The sequence below is a fragment of the Panthera uncia genome, unplaced genomic scaffold, assembly GCF_023721935.1.
Source record: "Panthera uncia isolate 11264 unplaced genomic scaffold, Puncia_PCG_1.0 HiC_scaffold_1447, whole genome shotgun sequence".
NCBI classification, from domain to species: domain Eukaryota; kingdom Metazoa; phylum Chordata; class Mammalia; order Carnivora; family Felidae; genus Panthera; species Panthera uncia.
Window position 1 is genome coordinate 33,670 of NW_026058082.1, and position 19,339 is coordinate 53,008.

At 53.9% G+C, this 19,339-nt stretch overlaps 1 protein-coding gene across 4 annotated transcripts; it reads left to right on the forward strand.

Moving 5' to 3' along the window:
* The first annotated feature begins 6,398 nt into the window (after positions 1–6,398).
* Positions 6,399–17,737, forward strand: LOC125917064 (atypical chemokine receptor 3). 4 transcript variants are annotated; one of them, XM_049623318.1, is made up of 3 exons: positions 6,399–6,485; positions 6,745–6,826; positions 15,913–17,737. In XM_049623318.1, exon 3 carries the CDS (start codon positions 15,939–15,941, stop codon positions 17,025–17,027), a length of 1,089 nt encoding a protein of 362 aa, XP_049479275.1. In that variant the 5' UTR covers positions 6,399–6,485; positions 6,745–6,826; positions 15,913–15,938; the 3' UTR covers positions 17,028–17,737. The 4 variants fall into 4 exon arrangements, with proteins under 4 accessions (XP_049479275.1, XP_049479274.1, XP_049479276.1 ...); XM_049623317.1 differs by lacking the exon at positions 6,745–6,826; XM_049623319.1 differs by lacking the exon at positions 6,399–6,485 and having other exon boundaries at positions 6,492–6,826.
* The last annotated feature ends 1,602 nt before the right edge of the window (positions 17,738–19,339 follow it).

Consider the following 19,339-nt stretch of genomic DNA (forward strand, 5'->3'; position numbering starts at 1 on the left):
TTTTTTTCGCCCTTCCCCTCCCCCATGATCTTCTGTTAAGTTTCTCGGGATCCACATAAGAGTGAAAACATACGGTATCTGTCTTTCTCTGTATGACTTATTTCACTTAGCATCACACTCTCCAGTTCCATCCACGTTGCTACAAAGGGCCAGATTTCATTCTTTCTCGTTGCCACGTAGTATTCCATTGTGTATATAAACCACAATTTCTTTATCCATTCGTCAGTGGATGGACATGTAGGCTCTTTCCACAATTTGGCTATTGTTGAGAGTGCTGCTGTAAACATTGGGGTACGAGTGCCCCTCTGCGTCAGCACTCCCGGATCCCTTGGGGAAATTCCTAGCAGTGCTACTGCTGGGTCATAGGGTAGGTCTATTTTTAATTTTTTGAGGAACCTCCACACTGTTCTCCAGAGCGGCTGCACCAGTTTGCATTGCCACCAACGGTGCCAGAGGGTTCCCGTTTCTCCACATCGTCTCCAGCATCCCTCGTCTCCTGATTTGTTCATTTTGGCCACTCTGACCGGCGTGAGGTGGTATCTCGGGGTGGGGGGGGGGCAACATGGCCGAGAAGTAGGTGGATCCATACTCCCCACGTCTCTCAAAGAAGGTGCAGAAGCCAAATGTCTTTATTTTTTTACATCTCCCTTATTGGCAATAGCTAGGACCACCATGCTGGAGAGGAAGTGGTGAAAATTGATATCTTTTCCTTTTTTTTCAGTTTTGGAAGCATTCAATTTTCACCATTAAGTGACATTAGATTTAAGGATTTACACACACCAGGGCACCTGGGTGGCTCAGTCAGTTAAGCATCTGACTTTGGCTCAGGTCATGATCTCATGGTTCACGGGTTCGAGCCCCACATCAGGCTCTGCGCTGACAGCTCAGAGCCTGGAGCCTGCTTTGGATTCTGTGTCTCCCTCTCTCTCTCTCTGCCCCTCCCGTGCTCACGCTCTGTCTCTCGAAAATAAATAAACATTAAAAAATTTTTAAGGATTCACACATGCCCTGTATCAAATTCATCCATGCCCCTGTATCAAACTGAAGAACCAAATATAATCAAAGTCATTCTATTTTTAGATTGCTGAAGGGTGTTACTGCAAATCGATTTTGAATTTTTCAAATGCTTTATTTTGTTAACTTAAGTGAATTATATTGACTTTCAAATGTTGAACCTGCCTTGCATTTCCAGGATGAGCCCCACTCCGTCATGATATACATTGTTCCATTTGGTTTGCTTTCACTGAAGGAGTTTTTGTCCCTATGTTCATGACGGATATTGATCCGTAATACTCTTTTCTGCTAATGTCAGGTTATTTCCGGTTTGGAGTTCTTACACAGAGTCCTACGTAGACATTCTTGTGTGTTTTATTTGGTGCAGTAGGTTCACCTTTAAGCTGTGCCTTGCAATGGAAGTGCTAGGTCATAGGTATGCGTGGGTTCAACTTTAGCAAATATGTTGTGCCCAAAAATACTTTAGTGCCAAAATGGCTGTGCCAATTTACGCCTCCACCATTGGGGTACAGCTGTGTCCCTCCAAGTGTGGGCTGTGAGCGATCCACCACTAGTTGGCAAAGAAGTGAGGTCAGAAATGGACAGTGAGCATTTAGAAAGTTTTAAAAGACATGTGACATTGCTGCGACACACAAACGCATGGTCAGCAGCCTCGTATGACACGGTATGTTGCACACGTGTGATGACACACGGGGGCAGGAGCCCCTCACCGGTCAGTCTCAGTAGGACCACGGCTTGGTGTGCAATACATTGGGGGAAAAAAGAGAGGACACTGGTCCTTTGCCACACGGTCTGCGAAGCACAGGTGCGCGAGCTTTTTGGAGGGTCCGCATCCTTGCAAGCATTCACTGATTTTCATTTTAGCCTTTCTGGAGGCATCCGGTCGTTTTAACGTGTAGTTGCCAGACTAAGGAAGTTGCTCCCTTTTCACATTTTTAGGGGTCACAATGTTGTGGGAAGTACCTATATAGTTTTGCCTACTTTCAGTGTGTATATTTTAAGACTCCTTAAAACATTTTCTTGAGCCCTGTCCTAATTGGCACTCCTCCCACCAAATCATTTCTATGAGGCGGAAGGTGAGTGAAATATGGGGGGGAGGGGTCAAGAACCTGATTCAAGAGTGAGCTTCTTCTGAGCTTCTTCGTTCCATTAATATTTATGAGCACTGCCATGTGCCAAACACTCCGGGTGACAGCAGGGATACAGCACAAGACAAAACAGCAACACTCTTACCCTCGAATTTATGCTGTGGTGGGGAAAAGACAAACAAGAAACCGGAAACTCTGGATGGTGGAAAGTGCCATGAAGGAAGTAGGATAAGGACAGAGTAATTGGCATGGGCCAGAGCAGTCAAAGAAGGTTCTGCTAAGAAAATTATACCTAAGTCACTATTTGAATAAGAAGGAGGACATAACCATACAACGGTCATTGAGAAGAGCATTCCAGGAAGAGAAAATGTCAGGTACAAAGGTCCTGAGGTAGAAACAAGTAGGTCTGAGTATTAATTAGCGGATATTCTCTTATTTGGGTCAAAATTGCCCAAAGAGGTACCACTGATGCCTAGTACTGTGGGCACTGGTGGCATTGTTCCCACAGGCTGCTGACTTCCTTGTATGTCCGTGCGTCTATCTAATGGGGGTTGACCGTCCAGGCTTGTGACCGGAACGCATCTCTGCGAGACTGACGTCAGGCTACTGGAGCTGCGTTGCCCATACGGGGTGGGAGCGGGAAGTAAGGGGAGGTTACGTTCCCCACCTTCCCACCCAGCAACCCTGACCCAGGCTCTGAAAGGTGTAGGAGTATGAAAGCCAGCATCCCTGCCTGCAGTCGGGACAAAATCAGGACGCAGGCTTTGGAGGCTCCTGAGGGGTCAGGCTGCCGCTGAGACTTGGCCAGAATCCTAGCTCGGCTTGTGTCGTCCCTTCGCTTGCTAGTTTCCTCTGGAGCACTTCTTTAATTCGTGGGTTGCCCCTGAATTCTCATCCACGACCCTGCTCTCAGGGACCCCCGCTGAAGACAGCCCGACATATATTCTGCAATGGCTTTTCCTTTTTTCTTTGAAAAGTACGTCTTCCTGTGGCACCAGACGGGATGGCGAGTGCGGGGAAGCCGGACACATCTGGGTTCGAATCCCCTCCATTCACGAGCTTGGCCGGGTTACCCCCTCTCTGTGGGTCTTATCTTCCTCAATTACAAAAGTGGGACAAAACACTTAGACGGGCCAAGAGCAAATGTTCAGACTCAGCTATTGTCATGAAACCTGTCCAAACCTTATCAAAGTTCATAGAACGCTGCAAGCCTTGGGTTACATATCTGTGTTAGTTCTTAAAACAAACAAACAAATAAACAAAAGCAACACACTGTGTCACTGGAATTTGACTCAGCCGGGGATGGGGACGGGGACGGGGGGAGGGAAAGAAATCGCCACGATGTCTCTAATACGCGTCCTTTCATTTAATCCTGACAAGAAGGGTCTGCTATACTTACTTGGAAGATAGGAACCTCATGTTCAAAAAGGCTAAGCTGCCTAAGGAGACACGGTGTGTCAGTCGGGGCTCCAAGTCAGACCTGTCTGGACAGAGCCCAGGCTGGGGACCCTACCTCCTTGGGTGTGGGGCTCTGTCTTTGCTTCTAGGCCCTTCCCCCACAGAAGGGCCTTGCGTCCGATGTTCAGGGGGCACGTCCAGTGCCAGCTGAGACGACTCTCACCAGGCCAAGGCACTAGAGCATGAAGCTTCTTCCAGGGGCATGACTCCAGGGATCTGCAATGCCTTGTGTGACAGTCTTCAGGCTGGAGTGTAGACCGCCGTTAGGCAAAGTCAGCCTTGTCTTCAGGCCCACCATGCCGTTGAGCGTCTCTGGGGCCACCAGAGTCCAGGCTGATTCTATTGTAACTGTGCTCAGGAGGAGCCCGGACCCAGCCTACCAAGGCTCAGATGGGGTTTCAGGCAGCGAGCGGGTTCAGGCTTCCAGAGCCCAGCGAGAGTAGAAGGATCTATTAGATTTATTTTATCCGCAGGCAAATTAAGTCAGAGGGGAGAGTCTGCTCTGTGGAGTCTAACTTCTCAGGTTCATATTATACACAGGGAAAGAGCCCAGAGCTGGGCTGAAAACCCCTTCACCACCCTTTCCAACTAGAACTGAGTCCTGAGGCAGCTGGGACAATTTTAAGGACAGATGCCCATTCCTGCCTGCTCAGACGCTCCCATTGGGGGTAACCAAACCCATTGCTACCAAGTTAACCATGAAGTGTGACCCTCCCTTCCAAAGGGATCTTTCCACAAAGCTGGGGCAGACCTTGGGAGGGTTCCCAGAGACATTTGAGGGCCTGGGACGCTGGAATCTGGTTCCCTTTCAAGGCAGTGCCTCCAGAATTGGTGGCAGGGCCCACGCAGCCGAGCCACGGTGGCGGGGGTGGAGGGGGGGATCCCGGGTACCCCTGGCCCAGCCGCCCTCTGCACCCCAGCAGGTGGGGGCGAGGTTCCTGCATCCCCACCCCGCCGTGGGGAGGGGAGTGCGGGGCCCCACCCTCTGTACCCAGGAGGGTTCTTTTTTTTTTTTTTTTTTAATTTTAACAACGACTTTGCTTTTTCCTCCCCTCACGTTAGCCACTGCATCCTGCGGCACGTTTCTCACCAGTGCATATTTTCTTTTAGAGACAGCACGCGCAATTCACAGCCGATTCCAGCCCACCCTGTGCTTAGCTCTTGCGCCAGGACCCTGGAGCCTCCCTAAGGAGAAAGGCGTCCTCCAAAGTCGATATCTCAAGTTCACGGAGATACACAGTGAAGCGGTGTGCGTCAGTGTCACAGAGGAGACCTCTGCTCGCTGGCCGGTGCTTACATTCCCATGCGGCTCAGACACAGGGTCAGGCACAAGAAGAAACCAGGATGGGAAAGTTAGGAAAAAGTATTCTTGCAGTCTGCCCTCGATCCTGGGCGTGCGCACCCAGAGCTGCCCGCAGTTGCCTTTACCGCAGCTTTGTCCCCAGGCGCCTGGAGGTGGAGTTTGGGTCCCCAGGCGACAGGGGGACCCGGCCTGGACGGGCGGGAAGGGGCGGGCCGACGCCCTCCGCGATCCCGGGGTGGGGGTGGGGACGCTGGTTGGGGGAGGCGGGGCCGGCGGCGGGGAGCAGGTGTGCGCTTGGCCCTCGCGTTTGGAGTTCTGGCACCGGAGGAAAATGGGAAGCTTTTATCTGAAAAGAGGATTTCTTTTGTTAAGGGCTTTCTCCACACCAGGGCCTTGTCGCCACGGGAGAGTTTGACCTTTCCGATTCTCCAGGCGCAGCGTTGGGCTGTCTGCTGTTATTTTTAGGGAGAAGTATAAAAAGAATGGCAAAAAGTTTTAGCTGGGGAGAAAGGGGGAACACGCGGGTGCCTCCACGCATACGTGCCCTTAGGGAACCCCACAAGAAGCAGAAAGCAAACCAGAGTCACACGCTGTTGCACATTAGGGGGAAAAAAGCTCAGTGAGCATGGTTTTAAAAGTGAAAGTTTACGTCCTTGTTCAATGGTTGGTTTTTCTTCAGTTGAATTCCCCATGGGCATAACTTAAGCTCTACGCTTTTTGATGAGAATGCGGATTTCAGTAATCATAATAAAGCACTTGCTAAACTCACTTCAGAAAAAGACCTTATCAGAAGACATTTATTATACCCCTAATGTGTGCCTGGCACTGGGTAGGCACTCGGGAACACCATTTTGCTTAGAGTTTCAAGGACTCTGGACCTAAAATCCTTCACAGACAAAACTATCCGAATAAATTCTTAAAATCTATTTCAAAAGCCCTTTCCCCCACTCCCGGGGCACAGAAAATGGTGCTGATTAATTGCTCATACCCAAACTGTTACTTCTGTTTTGGAGGAATTAACAAAGAAAACCCAGGCCAAATAAATCAACACCGAAGTTCAGAAGGTCAGAGCAATTTGTCTTGGGAACAAAGTCTTCCCTAGGGCCAAGAGGCATTCAGAGGAACTCTTGGTGGTAATGGGATTATTAAAGATATACCTGAGACCAGATAAATATTTGACGATTTTGCAAAGCGCTGGGGTGTCTTTGCAGTTTTCCTTTTGCTGACATATGTTTCCCCGTGGGGTCCGGACCTTGTGGCCTCCTTAGACTTTGCAAGTCAAGGACGGCTGGGGTTTCCCAGGAGTGCGCCGGAGGGGGTGGGAGAGCTGCGCCCGAGATGGGCGGGGCGGGTTACGAGAAGGGTGTGCGCGCGTGCCTGCGTGCATGCGCGTGTGTGTGCGTGTCGGCGTGCGTGTGTGTGTCCCTGCACGTGTGTGTGTCAGGAGGGGGCGGCGCGCGCGCGCCGGGAGGGAGGGAGATGCGGGTTACAAAGCTGCCACCTAGAGGCGCCTTCCTGCAGTGTATATAATGCAGGTCCGCAGCCGGCGAGCTCAGTCCTGCAAACTGCTCGGCCCGGAGGCGGTGAGCGCGGGGAGCCGTGAGCCGGAGCCCAGCCCGGAGGTAAGGCAGCTCCTCGCGGCAGCCCTGCCGGGAGAGGAAGGGAAGCAAGGCGGGCAGGGTTTCTGCTCTTCAGCCGAGCGGTCTTTTTACCGAGGACTCTCTTTGCATCGCTGTGACTGACGGTTGCCCGGGGCGTGCAGGTCTGGTCTCCGAAAGCACGGGCTGCATGCTGCACGGGCTGCTTTTTTTGCAACGCGCGGTGCTAACGTGGGGCTTCACCTTTGGGCTGCAGAAAGTAAAAAGGGCCGTTTTCCCTCAGGCACTGGTGGACGGCGCGCTCCGTGGGTGTGTTGGCTTTAGGAATCTGGTGTTGATTTGCTGCTGTGGGTGTTGAAGCTCCGGTAAGTGGAGAGCTTAGCAAGAATGCAGACCGTCCGCTCGGCTGGCTCCGAGTTGGCATAGGGAACAGCCTGGCACCATCGCTTAACCTCTCTCGTGCCGGGATACCAGTGGGGAAATAGAATTGGCAGGAAATCTGTAGTTCCAGAAAGACGTACACTTTATTAAGAGGCATCCTCAAGTGAAGCACTGAACTGTGGGATTCCAGAACGTGCTCGAGTTCGGTGCTTTGGGGGATTACCAGATCCTGTAAGCGGGGAAGCTGGGAGGGTGAATGTTAAATGCAGCCCGGTCTTCTGGTGTCTTGATTGCATCCTCGCTGATCTAATCTGAGTAGGTACCGTGCTCTCGGAAGGTAAGTCCAACTTCAACTAGAGAACAATAAAGACACACACAAAAGTCTAGGATTTTGTCGTTTAAATGTACCCTTCGGGTAGAACATGCGTGCTGTTCTATATTGTTAGCTTGCATAAAGATTCAAGGGGTGACTGGCAGGCAGAACTTTGGAGTGAGGTCAAGGGGTGGGTGGTTAGCCAAGACTTGTAACTTCCAGAGAGAATGAGAAGTTGTAAAAGTCAGACTGGCTGTCTCCCTCCCCTCCTTTTCTTTTTCTTCTCTCCTCCTCTTTTTTCTTTCCTCTTCTCTTCTTCCTTTCCTTTCTTTTCCTTTCTTTTCCTTTCCTTTCTTTCCTTTCCTTTCCTTTTCTTTTCCTTTCCTTTTTCTTTTCTTTTTTCTTTTCTTCTTTCTCCACCCCCCCCCCCCAATTCACTTGCTCACAACAGGATCACTAGGTTTTCCAGGAGTGGCAGAGGGCCCCCCTGACATGGTTTATGGCTCTTTGAAGGGATTCGGTGAGCTGACATCCCCTGAAACTTCATTCTGCAAAGTCTCAATGTGGTAACTTTTTCTTTTCTTTTTGAACGCAGATGCTGCCTTTGTGTCCTTTTATTTATTCCAGGAAAATGTGGAGGTCGAATAGGCTTGCCTAGAAAAGAGAGGGCAGGCTGCTGGGGTCTGTGCTTAACTTTCTATAGATTTTTAAATGGATAAACTGCCTGTCCTTTCGTCAGGAGCAAGCTTCCCCAGATGCAGAGCCTTTCTCTAAAGCAAAGTTGCACATAGGCGCTCTAGCTTGGGAACAATTTGCTCTTTTTCTCCGGGTCTCTGGCCATGCACACTTGAATGTGCGGGAGCTGGATGCCACACAGCCTCCTGGGGCTGGGGGGGTGGGCGTGGGGGTGGGGTGGAAGGGCGAAAGAAAATTGAGAAACGCCTGTGTTTTGCTGCCTGTCTGGTTTTTTAGAGGGGCATGCATTGCAGTCATAGTTTTAAAAAAGTTCCAGAAAGTGTGGCCAAGGCAGCATGACGGTGCTTAACTGAGTCAGGACTTTGGAGGTGAGTTTTTCCCTTATTAACGGCGAGTCCTGGGAGAGTTGAGAAGGTATTATGGTTTCTAATCAGACCCAGAACAGGCAAAGTATAGGCTTTCTGGATTGGAAAAAAAAAAAAAAAAAAAAAAAAAAAAACCCAAACAAAAAAACCTACTTCATCAGGAACAGTGGCTTTTTGTGTGATCATCGGGGCAGAGGGGTTTCTGTTTTCGGGGAGGCATGTGGGAGCTGGCTGAGGTTACTCGGACCTGAGGCTGGCGGACGGACACTCTAGAAACCCTAAGAGTAAAACCGAGCTGAGGAAAAAAACCCTTCAGGACTTGAGGACTTTAGCTTTCTCTCCGTGGTTTTGCAGGGCACAAATGGAATTTGGAACTGGAAAGCACAGCGTTTGAACTTAGTTTTCCTTTTCGGAACAAGAATGGTGTCAGAACGCCTTCTCGTTGAGTTTCCTGCACGTGGGTAGAGCGTAGAAAGAAACCCAGAGGCTGGGTCACGTCCAGTGTTTCTCACGTCTGGAAAATCAGAGCCCTGGGACACACATTTTCTATTAAAGTAAAAACAAGCAAGCAGAGATAAAGAGAGAGAGAGAGAGAGAGAGAAGAATAGGAAAGGAACAAAAGAGGGGATTGTCTGATTTCGAACACTTGATGGATTTCTTGAAGGGTAGAGGGACTTGAGTATCTCAGTGGTGACTTTGGACAGCTGTTGGCCAGGGACAGATCAAAGGGCAGTGGGCAGCGTGGGGGACCATGTCGGCCAGACAGACAGCGTCTTCCAATTTTCTTGCTGTAACAGATACCTTTGTGGGGATCTTCCCTGAGTTTTATTAGCAGAGCCTTAAGACTGAGTCGCCTTCTCCTGGGAACCCTATTGTGTCTGGCCGAGGGCCTGGCTGACCTCCCACTGCCTCGTCCAGGTCCTGAGCTGGGTGGGAACTAAGGCTCTGGTTACACCCGGCCAACCCAGACGGCAGCCTTTGTGACGTGGGGCTCTCTGGATCTGCCCTTCTGGGCACAGCCCTGTTTCCCTGTGGGCAGCTGAGCACAATAGACCAGATGGGCTTTCTGGATGTGGGGGTTCATTTTCTCCCCCAAATGCTTAAAGGTGGATGAAGATACCCCACCCCGCGTGTTAACAGGAAGCATGGTGAGGACCCCCCCCCCCCCCCCGCCAGGGGTAGGTGGCCTAGATCTGAATCAGGGTAGGAAGCTTTCTTTCTCCTTGACTCTCTCTTTATGACCTTTGAGTTTCCTGCTGACGTAGAGCAGCCCCTTACTTGTGTAAAGTAAGTATCCGTCTGAGACTGAATGGGCAGTCAAGACAGCATTATTTTTGTTTGCCTGGCACTGGGGGACCCACCAGTCCCCAATTGTTGTCAGCCCTCGCAGATGGCCGCGGGGAGCCTGCCAGGGCCGGAGCTTTCCTGGACTGCCCCGTTGGATGTAATGCAGCATCGGTAAAAACACCAAAACCAAGGGGCAAACAAAACCCAAACCTCAGCGCTGGGCCGTTGCCTCACGTTTTTAGAGGTAGTGCGGGTTCTCCTTAGCGAACCGCGTGCCGGCTGTGCGGGAAGGTGGGGTGGGGGGGGGGCTTTGGCAAGGAGGCCGGAGCACAGCTCCCGCTGGATGAAGTCTCTGGAAAAGTTGCGAAAGGGAAGAGAGCTGATGTTGAGCCACAAACCGAGATCAACTGGTCCCTTGGCCTGGCCTCGGTTTGCGGAGGTTCAGCAGAGAGGGAGGCTGAACAGGGTGATAGGATCTGGACGTCGCGGACTTGCTCTGTGAAATTCTGTCCTGGGGGGACACAGATCCCAAATTGCAGAAAGCCAATAAAAATGGTCACCCGTAGGCAGAGGTCTCCCAAAGAGCCCCGAGGGCTGGAGGGTCCCCCTTAGGGTCCGAGCTGCTGCCTCCCAGCCCTGGCCTGGCCTGTGAAATCGTACCTGCACCACTGGGGACTTCGGGGAGCGCCTTCCTCCCCGCCTGTTTGCCCCCGGCCACCAGAGCACCCGGCTGTGCGCCTTCTCCCGGCTTTGTGGCACCCCTGCCCTCAAAGCCTTTTCTGCCCCAAGCCACTCCCTTGCTCAAAACCCCTGTGGCTCCTGGTGGACTGGCCCAGCCTGACCCCCTCACTCCCTGCACCCCTGCCCCAGACGGAGTCTTGCGCCAGCTTTCGTGTGCGGGGAGGGTGGCCTCAGCCAAATTGAGTGATGCTCTTCGTGGTGCCTCATTGGTACACGCCTTCCCTTCTCCTTGAAGGCCCCCATAAGCCACTTGAGGGGAAATCCCGCACCTTGCTGCCCATCTCAGTTACTGGCAAGTTCTTGGGGGGCGGGGTGTGGTGATTCTGGTCTGTTATGCCCCAGAGCACTGCCCCTCGCAGAGGAGGCTCCACAAAGATTTGGGGGCCTGGACAGCGTTGATGTTTGTCTCAGTTCGATGAGGGGCTCAGAATCTTCTGGACTCCCATTCCCAGGGATGGCGTCGCATCACTGGGCGTGGCGGAGCCTGCTGAACCCCGCTGACTTACTGACCGTGAGTGCGTTGAGCCCCTGCATTGTGCTGGCCGTGGTGGAAAAAGGTGAAGACGTCGTCGGGGTGCGGGACTTGGGCAGGAAGAATGTGGAGAGAAGTGAACGCAGTGACACAGAACGGAGACCTGTGGCCTGGGTGGCGGACGAGGAGGGAGAAGTGGGATGCGTTCATTGGGACAGGAGCAGCCAAGGGGTGGGTCGGGAAGAGTCTTCCTGGTCTGGGATGGGAATTTGCAAACACACAGGAGGCAGTTTTGGCGAACGCCAGCCGGTTGCCAGAACACTTGGCAGTCTCCGTCGTGGAGGGACTGACTTTTGGCCAAGGAGAGGACATGTTTACTGCAGGCTGACCGCCACCCCTTGCCTACTAACCCCGGGGACTTCTAATTCTGGCTTGACCCCCCAGCTCACCGGGTGAGCTCAGGAGGACCATTTGGATCCAGACGAATGCCTCGGGCCGCTTGGCTGTAGTTCACTCGTTGTCTGGGATACTTGGTTGATGAATAATAAGCCTGAGATAGGAGAGGCTCATCTCCCAGAAAAGTCCTCCGATCGACAAAGAGGAACCTTTCCACCACTAGCGAAGAGGAGTGGTGGATGAGGCCCTTTGCAGACCCCAGGCCGGTGGGGAGGCCCAGACAGACACCAGGTCCTCCGCAGCCATAGGGAAATGGCAGAAGTGTGATGGTCCCTGAGTACAGGTGTGGGACAGGTGACCCCCAAGGGTCCATAGAAAGTGACCCCAGGGGAGAGGAGCGGTCAGTTAAGACTCAGTGAGTGCTGGGGACAAGGGGACGTACAGTGAAAAGTCCGGCTTTTTGTTGTCAGTGGGGTCTCCGTGGTCCAGGAGAATGGAAAGGGAGCCTTTACTGGTCTGTGGAACATTTCTGAATGTACATAATTCTCGAGGTCAAATTTCAAGTGGCACAGAAGTTTAGAGAGTCAAATCGACAATCCCCCCTCCGTCCCCTCCCCCTGTGCTGCCTGCCAAAGTTTTATACTTATCCCAGATCTTTTTTCTGTGGCCTTTGTGCACGTGTATTTGCATATAAAGACACACCCACCTTTTGCTCCTGTTTTACGTAAATGAGATTATGGGACGCAAGTGAGATTATGCGACGAGTAGGCACAGGCACGTTGCCTTCACTTGGGCTACCTTGTAACTTTCCGTGTTCCTAAAGGAGGGTCCCTTTCGTTTTTCTTAGAGCTATGTTATATTTCAGAAGGTGGACGCTTTGACAAACCAGCCCCTGCTGATGGACATCCACGCTGTCTCCAATTTTCTCGCTAACAAATAGTGCTTCAGTAAACATGCTTGCTTGTGCAGTTGGGGACTCCTGAATCTTTCGAGAGGAGCAACGTGTGAACCTAGGTGTCAAAGTGGGTCTCACCCTCCGGCCTCGGGGCTCTGAGTCCGCAGGGAGGCGGGCAGTGTGCAGGTTTGACTGACCCTGGGAGTTTTTCCCAAGCTCTGGCCCCCACGCTGGCGGGAAAGGACTTGCTGGTTTGTGCAAAGCAGAAGGTGACTGGTCCCGGTGGGATGAGGGGTTTCCTGCAGGTCTGGGTGTCATCAGACCTCCGCTGCCTCCCAGCACAGACAGACCAGAGACTGGCTCAGAGGCCTGATGCTTAGACGGGGAGCGCAAATCCCCCGGGGTTCATGCGGAATGCAGTCTGTCTGTCTGTGTACCGGCAGAGGTGACCTCCAGCTTTTGCTGGAGGGCAGCTGAGGAGCTGGTGTGGGACACGCTGGGCGTTAAAGTGGCCCCTGTAGTTCATCAGCACCCCCCCTCCCCGGCCCTCTCCACCCTCAGATTTTGCTGGGAGCTTTGTCATCAGGCCTTGCGGCAGACAGCATTTGACAGAAAATGCAGACTGTCTTTGTCAGATCATATTCTCTTCTGGAAACGGCCCTTGATTGTTTCCAAAGCCAAATGCACGGAAGATACCCGCATGACCAGAGGCTAAGCTGTGGTGAGGCCTTTTACTCTCCTTAGGCCCCGTTTAGATTCGTGGAAGGCTTGATTCCTAGTTGGTCTCATCTCCTTGCTGTGCTTCCCTGCTTCTCTTGACCGCTGGGGCCTCCTGCCCTGGGAGGGGGTGCCTGGGAGGCGGGTGCCCCGGAGGCGGGTGGTCAGGGCACAGGCCCCGCCTTCAGCTCCTGGGCCGAGTGGTGGTGGATGATCGGTGATGGACGGGCCAGCTGGCTTTCTCGCTCTAGCCAGGGGCCTCGAAGCCTCTGCTGTGCCCTTCAGCCCATCAACCCTTGCTGGAAGAGCCCTACTGTGTCCCCTCAGCCACAGGGAGAGGACACGTGGATTGGGTAGTGTACCCCACGAGGGCCTAGGAGGACCCGTGATCGCTACAACAGGTTTTCATTGCTCAGAGGGCAGAGGAGGAAAAACCCGGGATGGGGCCCGCACTCTCTCTGGCCACAACTCAAGCTCTGGGAACAGCGACGGTTGGCAGGAGCCCCAGAGGGTCCAAAAGAGCAGGGCATGAGAGGCAGGTGGCTTCTCATACGCTCCCGCCCTGTGTGGTATGGCTGTGCACGCTGAATAGTGCCCAGCGCCTTACCACTGGACGGCACGGGAGCCCACTGTCTCCTTGTGGTGAGCAGAGAGGTGGGGGGGCTTGGACCCAGTCACGGTGACAAAGGCTGGGGCGCATCCCTTCCTTTCTGGCCCCCGCCGACAGTCCAGATCTGGGGCTCCGGGGCATGTCTGCTGAGGCCCTGCAGGGCTGTAGCGGTGAAGGTGGAGGAGGGAGCCCCACCCGGCTCCCGCCCTCCTCTGTCCTCCAGCAGGGGTCCTCTGCTCTGCAGGGACTCTGGGGTCAGATGAGGTCATGAGGCGAAAGCACCTTATAAACTAGGCCGTGCTGCAGAATGTGTTTCATTTTAGGGAAATGGGGGGAGAAGGGGTCACCGCCTTGGAACCAGGAAGGAAGCAAAGCTGAAATCCTTGCTTTGTTCTGTTCTGGAATCGGGGGCTTCAGGGGTCAGGGTGGAGAGGATCAGTCCCGGGCAGGTTAGTGGCCAGGGGGACGTGGCAATAGTGGCCTCAAGGCACGGTCTGGGGCTGGCTGTCCACCCTAAGGCCAACCCAGTGGGTCAGGGACCCCTGTCTCTTCTGCTGCCCCGTGTCCCGTGGGGGTCCTCGAGCTGCCTCTTAAGACAAGGTGGTCCGGAGTCTGGTCACGCGAGGAGTTTCTTTGTCTGCAACTTGGTCGTGCTGAGTCTCCCGGGATGCCGTCCTCTGCTGTGGGTCTGGTCCTGCACAAGTTGGTGGTCGCAGGGCACGGGGACCCTCCTGGTGGGCTGCTCCGAGGACCACCAGGCTTCCTGGCTGCGGGCACTTCACGGGGGGCCCAGCCTTCTCCCCTTAGCAGCAGGGACACGGGGGGACCAAAGGGCACTTTCAACCCGCAGAGGAGAAGTGCCCGGGAATCTGCTGGTGATCTCCACTAACTGAGATCCACCTGCTGTGGGTTCGAGGCTGAGGAAGTAGTCAGTCCTGGGAGGCAGTGGGATGTCTCATTGTCAGGGACTCTGTTCATTTATCTGGAAGGTAAACCTATCACCCTGCCCATCTCTGTGTACCTTTGCCTTCCAGGCAGGGACAGGCAATTACTTAGGCGGCAAGAGTTAGTTTCAAACGTGGACCAAGAATTAAGGGAGGCTGTGACCTTTGCTAAAGGGTTGGGAGGGGGCGGGGGTGGACTTTTGCAGAGCATGTCCCCTATGTGCTAGACTCTGCACTGGGCCCTTTGGTGCCCGGGTGACTCTGCGATGGCTCTGGTGCCCTGACAGTGCAGCGGAAGACAGGTTAACTAGTCTCAAGTTAACCGCCCATGAGGGGAGCGTCAGGATTCCAACCCAAGAAGGTCTGGTCTCGGGATGGGTGCTTTTCCCGGCTGTGTGTCCTCATACCGTGAGCGTAGCCACCTGAGTACTGACCTGTGCATCCTCCAGGGAGATCACCTAGGTGACCTGGAGTCCACTGTAAATGAACTTGGCACAGAGGCTCGACTCGGGGTGGGTCATTACCCGTGACATGCGGGAAGGAAGCACAAACACCTTCCTCTGTAAGGTAGCTCTCAGCAGGTCGCCCTTGTTCCCACGGTCACACAGTGGGGCTGCCGTCCCGGGGCTGGGTCCTGGAGGGATCTCAGCACCCTCAGGTTTGCGGGGGGGGGGGTCACCCATAGAAGACAGCCCTTGACAGCTCTCACGGTGGGTGCATTTCGGGAGAAATCACGTCTAGGCACCGTGGTACCTGGGAGCGGGATTCCTCTATGGATGTGCAAATGGTGACGATCCCCAGGTCAGCAGGGAAGACGGTGGAGACAGGTGTCTGCCCCTCCAGAAGCGTGGCACGTGGTGACTTTTGTGCTCCGGGTCTTGGCACAAGCCGCTCCCGAAGCAGTTGGATAAATAAAAGAAGGGAACACAGCCGGTTGGTTGCCCTTAGTTGAAAAGCGCGCGGCCCAGCCGGGGACGGGGGGTGCGGGTTTGGGGTGCACCCAGGCGCCCGAGCTGCAGGACGTTGCGTACCGAATGGTCGTCAGGACCGCGGGGCGAAGGCGGCCTGAGACCCGGGGCGACACACACGCGTGCTGCAGGAAGGTCAGAAGCACCGAGTCAGTCACACTTCTGATGCACACTGGGGAGGGAATCCGCAGCGCTGTCATTAAGACCCCAGCACAGGACCCTGGTCATGCAGCATTGCCAGGGACTGATCGACTCTGCCATTCTTTGGGACGTGGGGAAAACGGCTCCGCTGTCCTCCGCGGAGAATGAGCGAGCCGTCAGCGTCGCCTGGGCTGTCAGACGCTTCGCTGGCCCCTGGGCCGTGTTGATTTCGTCGGCCGGGCTGCTGACGTCTTGAGAACACAGCCGTGAAAAGACAGAGACAGCGGCCACCCTTGCTGTCTTTAGCACCACGTGGGCTTAAGATTCCGGGTAGGTTTTTCTTGGCGGTGGTGCAGAGCTCCGTCACGGCGGCTGGCTTTTGTCCTTTCTTTGGGAAGCCGCCACCGAGCCCGAGCGGGACAGCCGAGCTTACGGAGCGCCGGAAAAGCACGTGGGCTGGCGCTCCGGCGTTCCCTAACGAAGCCGCTCTTCCGCTCCATCTCTCTTTGTGTGGTTTTTGTGTAGGCCGTCTGCTTCCTGCTCTCGGCACCATGGATCTGCACCTCTTCGACTACTCGGAACCGGGGAACTTCTCCGACGTCAGCTGGCCGTGCAACGGCAGCGACTGCATCGTCGTGGACACGGTGCTGTGCCCCCACATGCCCAACAAAAGCCTTCTGCTGTACACGCTGGCCTTCGTCCACATCTTCATCTTCGTGATCGGCATGATCGCCAACTCCGTGGTGGTCTGGGTCACCATCCAGGCCAAGACCACCGGCTACGACACGCACTGCTACGTCCTCAACCTGGCCGTCGCCGACCTGTGGGTGGTGGTCACCATCCCCGTCTGGGTGGTCAGCCTCGTGCAGCACAACCAGTGGCCCATGGGGGAGCTCACGTGCAAGATCACGCACCTCATCTTCTCCATCAACCTGTTCGGCAGCATCTTCTTCCTGACGTGCATGAGCGTGGACCGCTACCTGTCCCTCACCTACTTCGCCGGCACGTCGAGCCGCAGGAAGAAGGCGGTGCGCCGCACCGTCTGCGCCCTGGTGTGGCTGCTGGCCTTCTGCGTGTCCCTGCCCGACACCTACTACCTGAAGACCGTCACGTCGGCGTCCAACAACGAGACCTACTGCCGCTCCTTCTACCCCGAGCACAGCGTCAAGGAGTGGCTCATCAGCATGGAGCTGGTCTCCGTCGTGCTGGGCTTCGCCGTCCCCTCCTGCGTCATCGCCGTCTTCTACTGCCTGCTGGCCCGAGCCATCTCGGCGTCCGGCGACCAGGAGAAGCAGACGGGCCGCAAGATCATCTTCTCCTACGTGGTGGTCTTCCTCGTGTGCTGGCTCCCCTACCACGTGGTGGTGCTCCTGGACATCTTCTCCATCCTCCACTACCTGCCCTTCACCTGCCAGCTGGAGAACTTCCTGTTCACGGCCCTGCACGTCACACAGTGCCTGTCCCTGGTGCACTGCTGCGTCAACCCCGTGCTCTACAGTTTCATCAACCGTAACTACAGGTACGAGCTGATGAAGGCCTTCATCTTTAAGTACTCGGCCAAAACGGGCCTCACCAAACTCATCGACGCCTCCAGAGTGTCTGAGACGGAGTACTCGGCCTTGGAGCAGAACACCAAGTGACGCGCCCTGCGGGGTCCCGGGGACCGAAGGTGCCCGTTTTCCACGCGGCACCGGGATGCGTCGTTTCCCGAGCGCGCGGCCAGGGGGCTTCGGGGCCGGGCGCCCGAGTGGCGGGAAGAGGGGAGCGTGTGCCACGGGCCGCCGTGGCGGCTGGCACGCGGCCGTGCGTCCTGGCGGTGTCTCCTCACGCAGCTGTGACCGGCCTGTTGGCCCAAGCCTGCCGCGGGGATGGGCTTGCCTGCACTTGTGTAACATAGGACTTTCCGTGCTCCCCGAAGGTTTTCTATGGCGATTTGTATTTAAATCTTAAGACTTTATTTTCTCACTATCGGTGTACCTGATAAACGTATTTGAAAGTTTAAATATATTTTAAATGTCGTACGGGAGGCACAACGCTGACTTGTATTCAGAGCGTGGTAGTTTGAAGACTAGTTTGACTTCCGTGTTGACTAAGGATGACATTAATTGTTAGCTGGTTTGAAAGGATATATCTATAAATATATAAGTATATAAATATACGCCAGTCTTGGCGGAAAGGCTTTATTTACGATAGTTTTATATCTGTGTGGTGCTTTGGGGTATGGAACGACAAAACGACTCTGTCATGCAGTCTGTGATCTTATGGGTGTTGTAAAAATACGTGAAAAAGGCGAAACAAAGCACAGCTGCCCCGGGCTGCGACGCTTTGCACAAAGCGAGCGGTCTTATTCCAGAAAGTTCTCTCCGTTTGTAAGTTATTTTTTTTTTTAATAAAGTTTTTTTTTTCCTAAGAAGGCATTTGAGTCTCAGTTTTAAAAGCATGTGTGACATTTAAGTGGCGTGTGTGTGTGGTAATAACGACACATCTGTGCTGCATGTTACGTCGGCCTGACGTGTTTAAAACAAGAACGCTACCATAAAGCAAAACCCAAGGGGTCAGCTTGGAGGCGGTGATAGAAAAGGAAAAACATTTCATGCTGTTTTTCTCTATTCATGTGTCGTTATTAGTTTTTTTTTAATGTCATGTGGTATATTTGCGGGAAAGGAGATGCTGGGTCAGTGTAGCCTTCGAGGCCACGTGGTGCCGGAAGATTCTCACCTGCCATCAGCCCAGAATTGTCCAGGGCCCGGGACTTTGTGTGTGGCTTGGTGTGTGCCCCCAGGGCCACATGTCACATAGCCCGTTGACACTTCCCTGTGAAGTTTTTTTTTTTTTAATTTTTTAATGTTGATTTATTTTTGAGAGGAAGAGAGGCAGAGCATGAGCAGGGGAGGGGCAGAGAGAGAGGGAGACACAGAATCCGAAGCCGGCTCCAGGCTCTGAACTGTCAGCACAGAGCCCGACGTGGGGCTCGAACCCCACCAACCATGAGATCACGACCTGAGCCGAAGTCGGACGCTTAACCCACTGAACCACCCAGACTCCCTGCTTTCTGTGGTTTTAGGCCCTGCTTTCTCTTCCTGTGTACAGGGCAAACTCTTCATTTAAAAGACAAAACCAATCTGTGACCCTCTTGAGACCACGCGATGAGTGCATTGTCGGCCTGTGCGTTACCAAATAAACTCGCTTTACGGGTGGCTTGAGAGAGCACTTTCAGAATGGCCAGTTCTGCTGTGCCCTCACCAGCTCTCTATGGGGCCACAAGAACGGTGGGGACCTCAGCAGGCAGGTGCGTCTGGGCAGGACCTGAGAGGGGGACCCGGCTCCCGAAAGCTGCCCTTTCCCCCTCCAGCTGTGCTAAGGCTGATTTGCACAGAGAGCTGTTTGCCAACACAAGGAGGGACCCGGGCCACGAGCCCCTGTCTCACCTGTGAGTTTGGGGACTGCTACCATAGAGGAGAGCCCCCTGGGCATGTCGGCTCACCCAGACGCTCACGGTGGACTGCCCCCAGCAGCCCCCCCCAGGTCCCATAGACTCAGCCTGCCACAGGAGGGCTCCTAGTTCCTCAAAGGGCTTTATGGCTGAGAATTTTGAAACCAGGGTTATAAATCACTCTAAATATCTATGTGACACACACACACATGTTCTCAGGTGCATATGTGCCTTGAGGGTTCTGATTGGGTAGCAATAATATAGATAGTGGGACCACGGCCAACTATGGGCGGAGATCCCAAGAGCAAGGACAAGGACGAGCACAATGACAGACAAGTCAGTAAATCATGACCAGAATATGTGTTCCTGACAGTAGATTGCAACTTGCGCTGAGCTTCCTAGCAGCCTAAGCGCAGATAGAAACACGCTCGCCGAGCAGCACATTCAAGGCGGGGGCATACCTGTAGCCACAAGCTCGGCCGTGCAGTACGTGTAACATGAAAATGATTTCAACTTAAT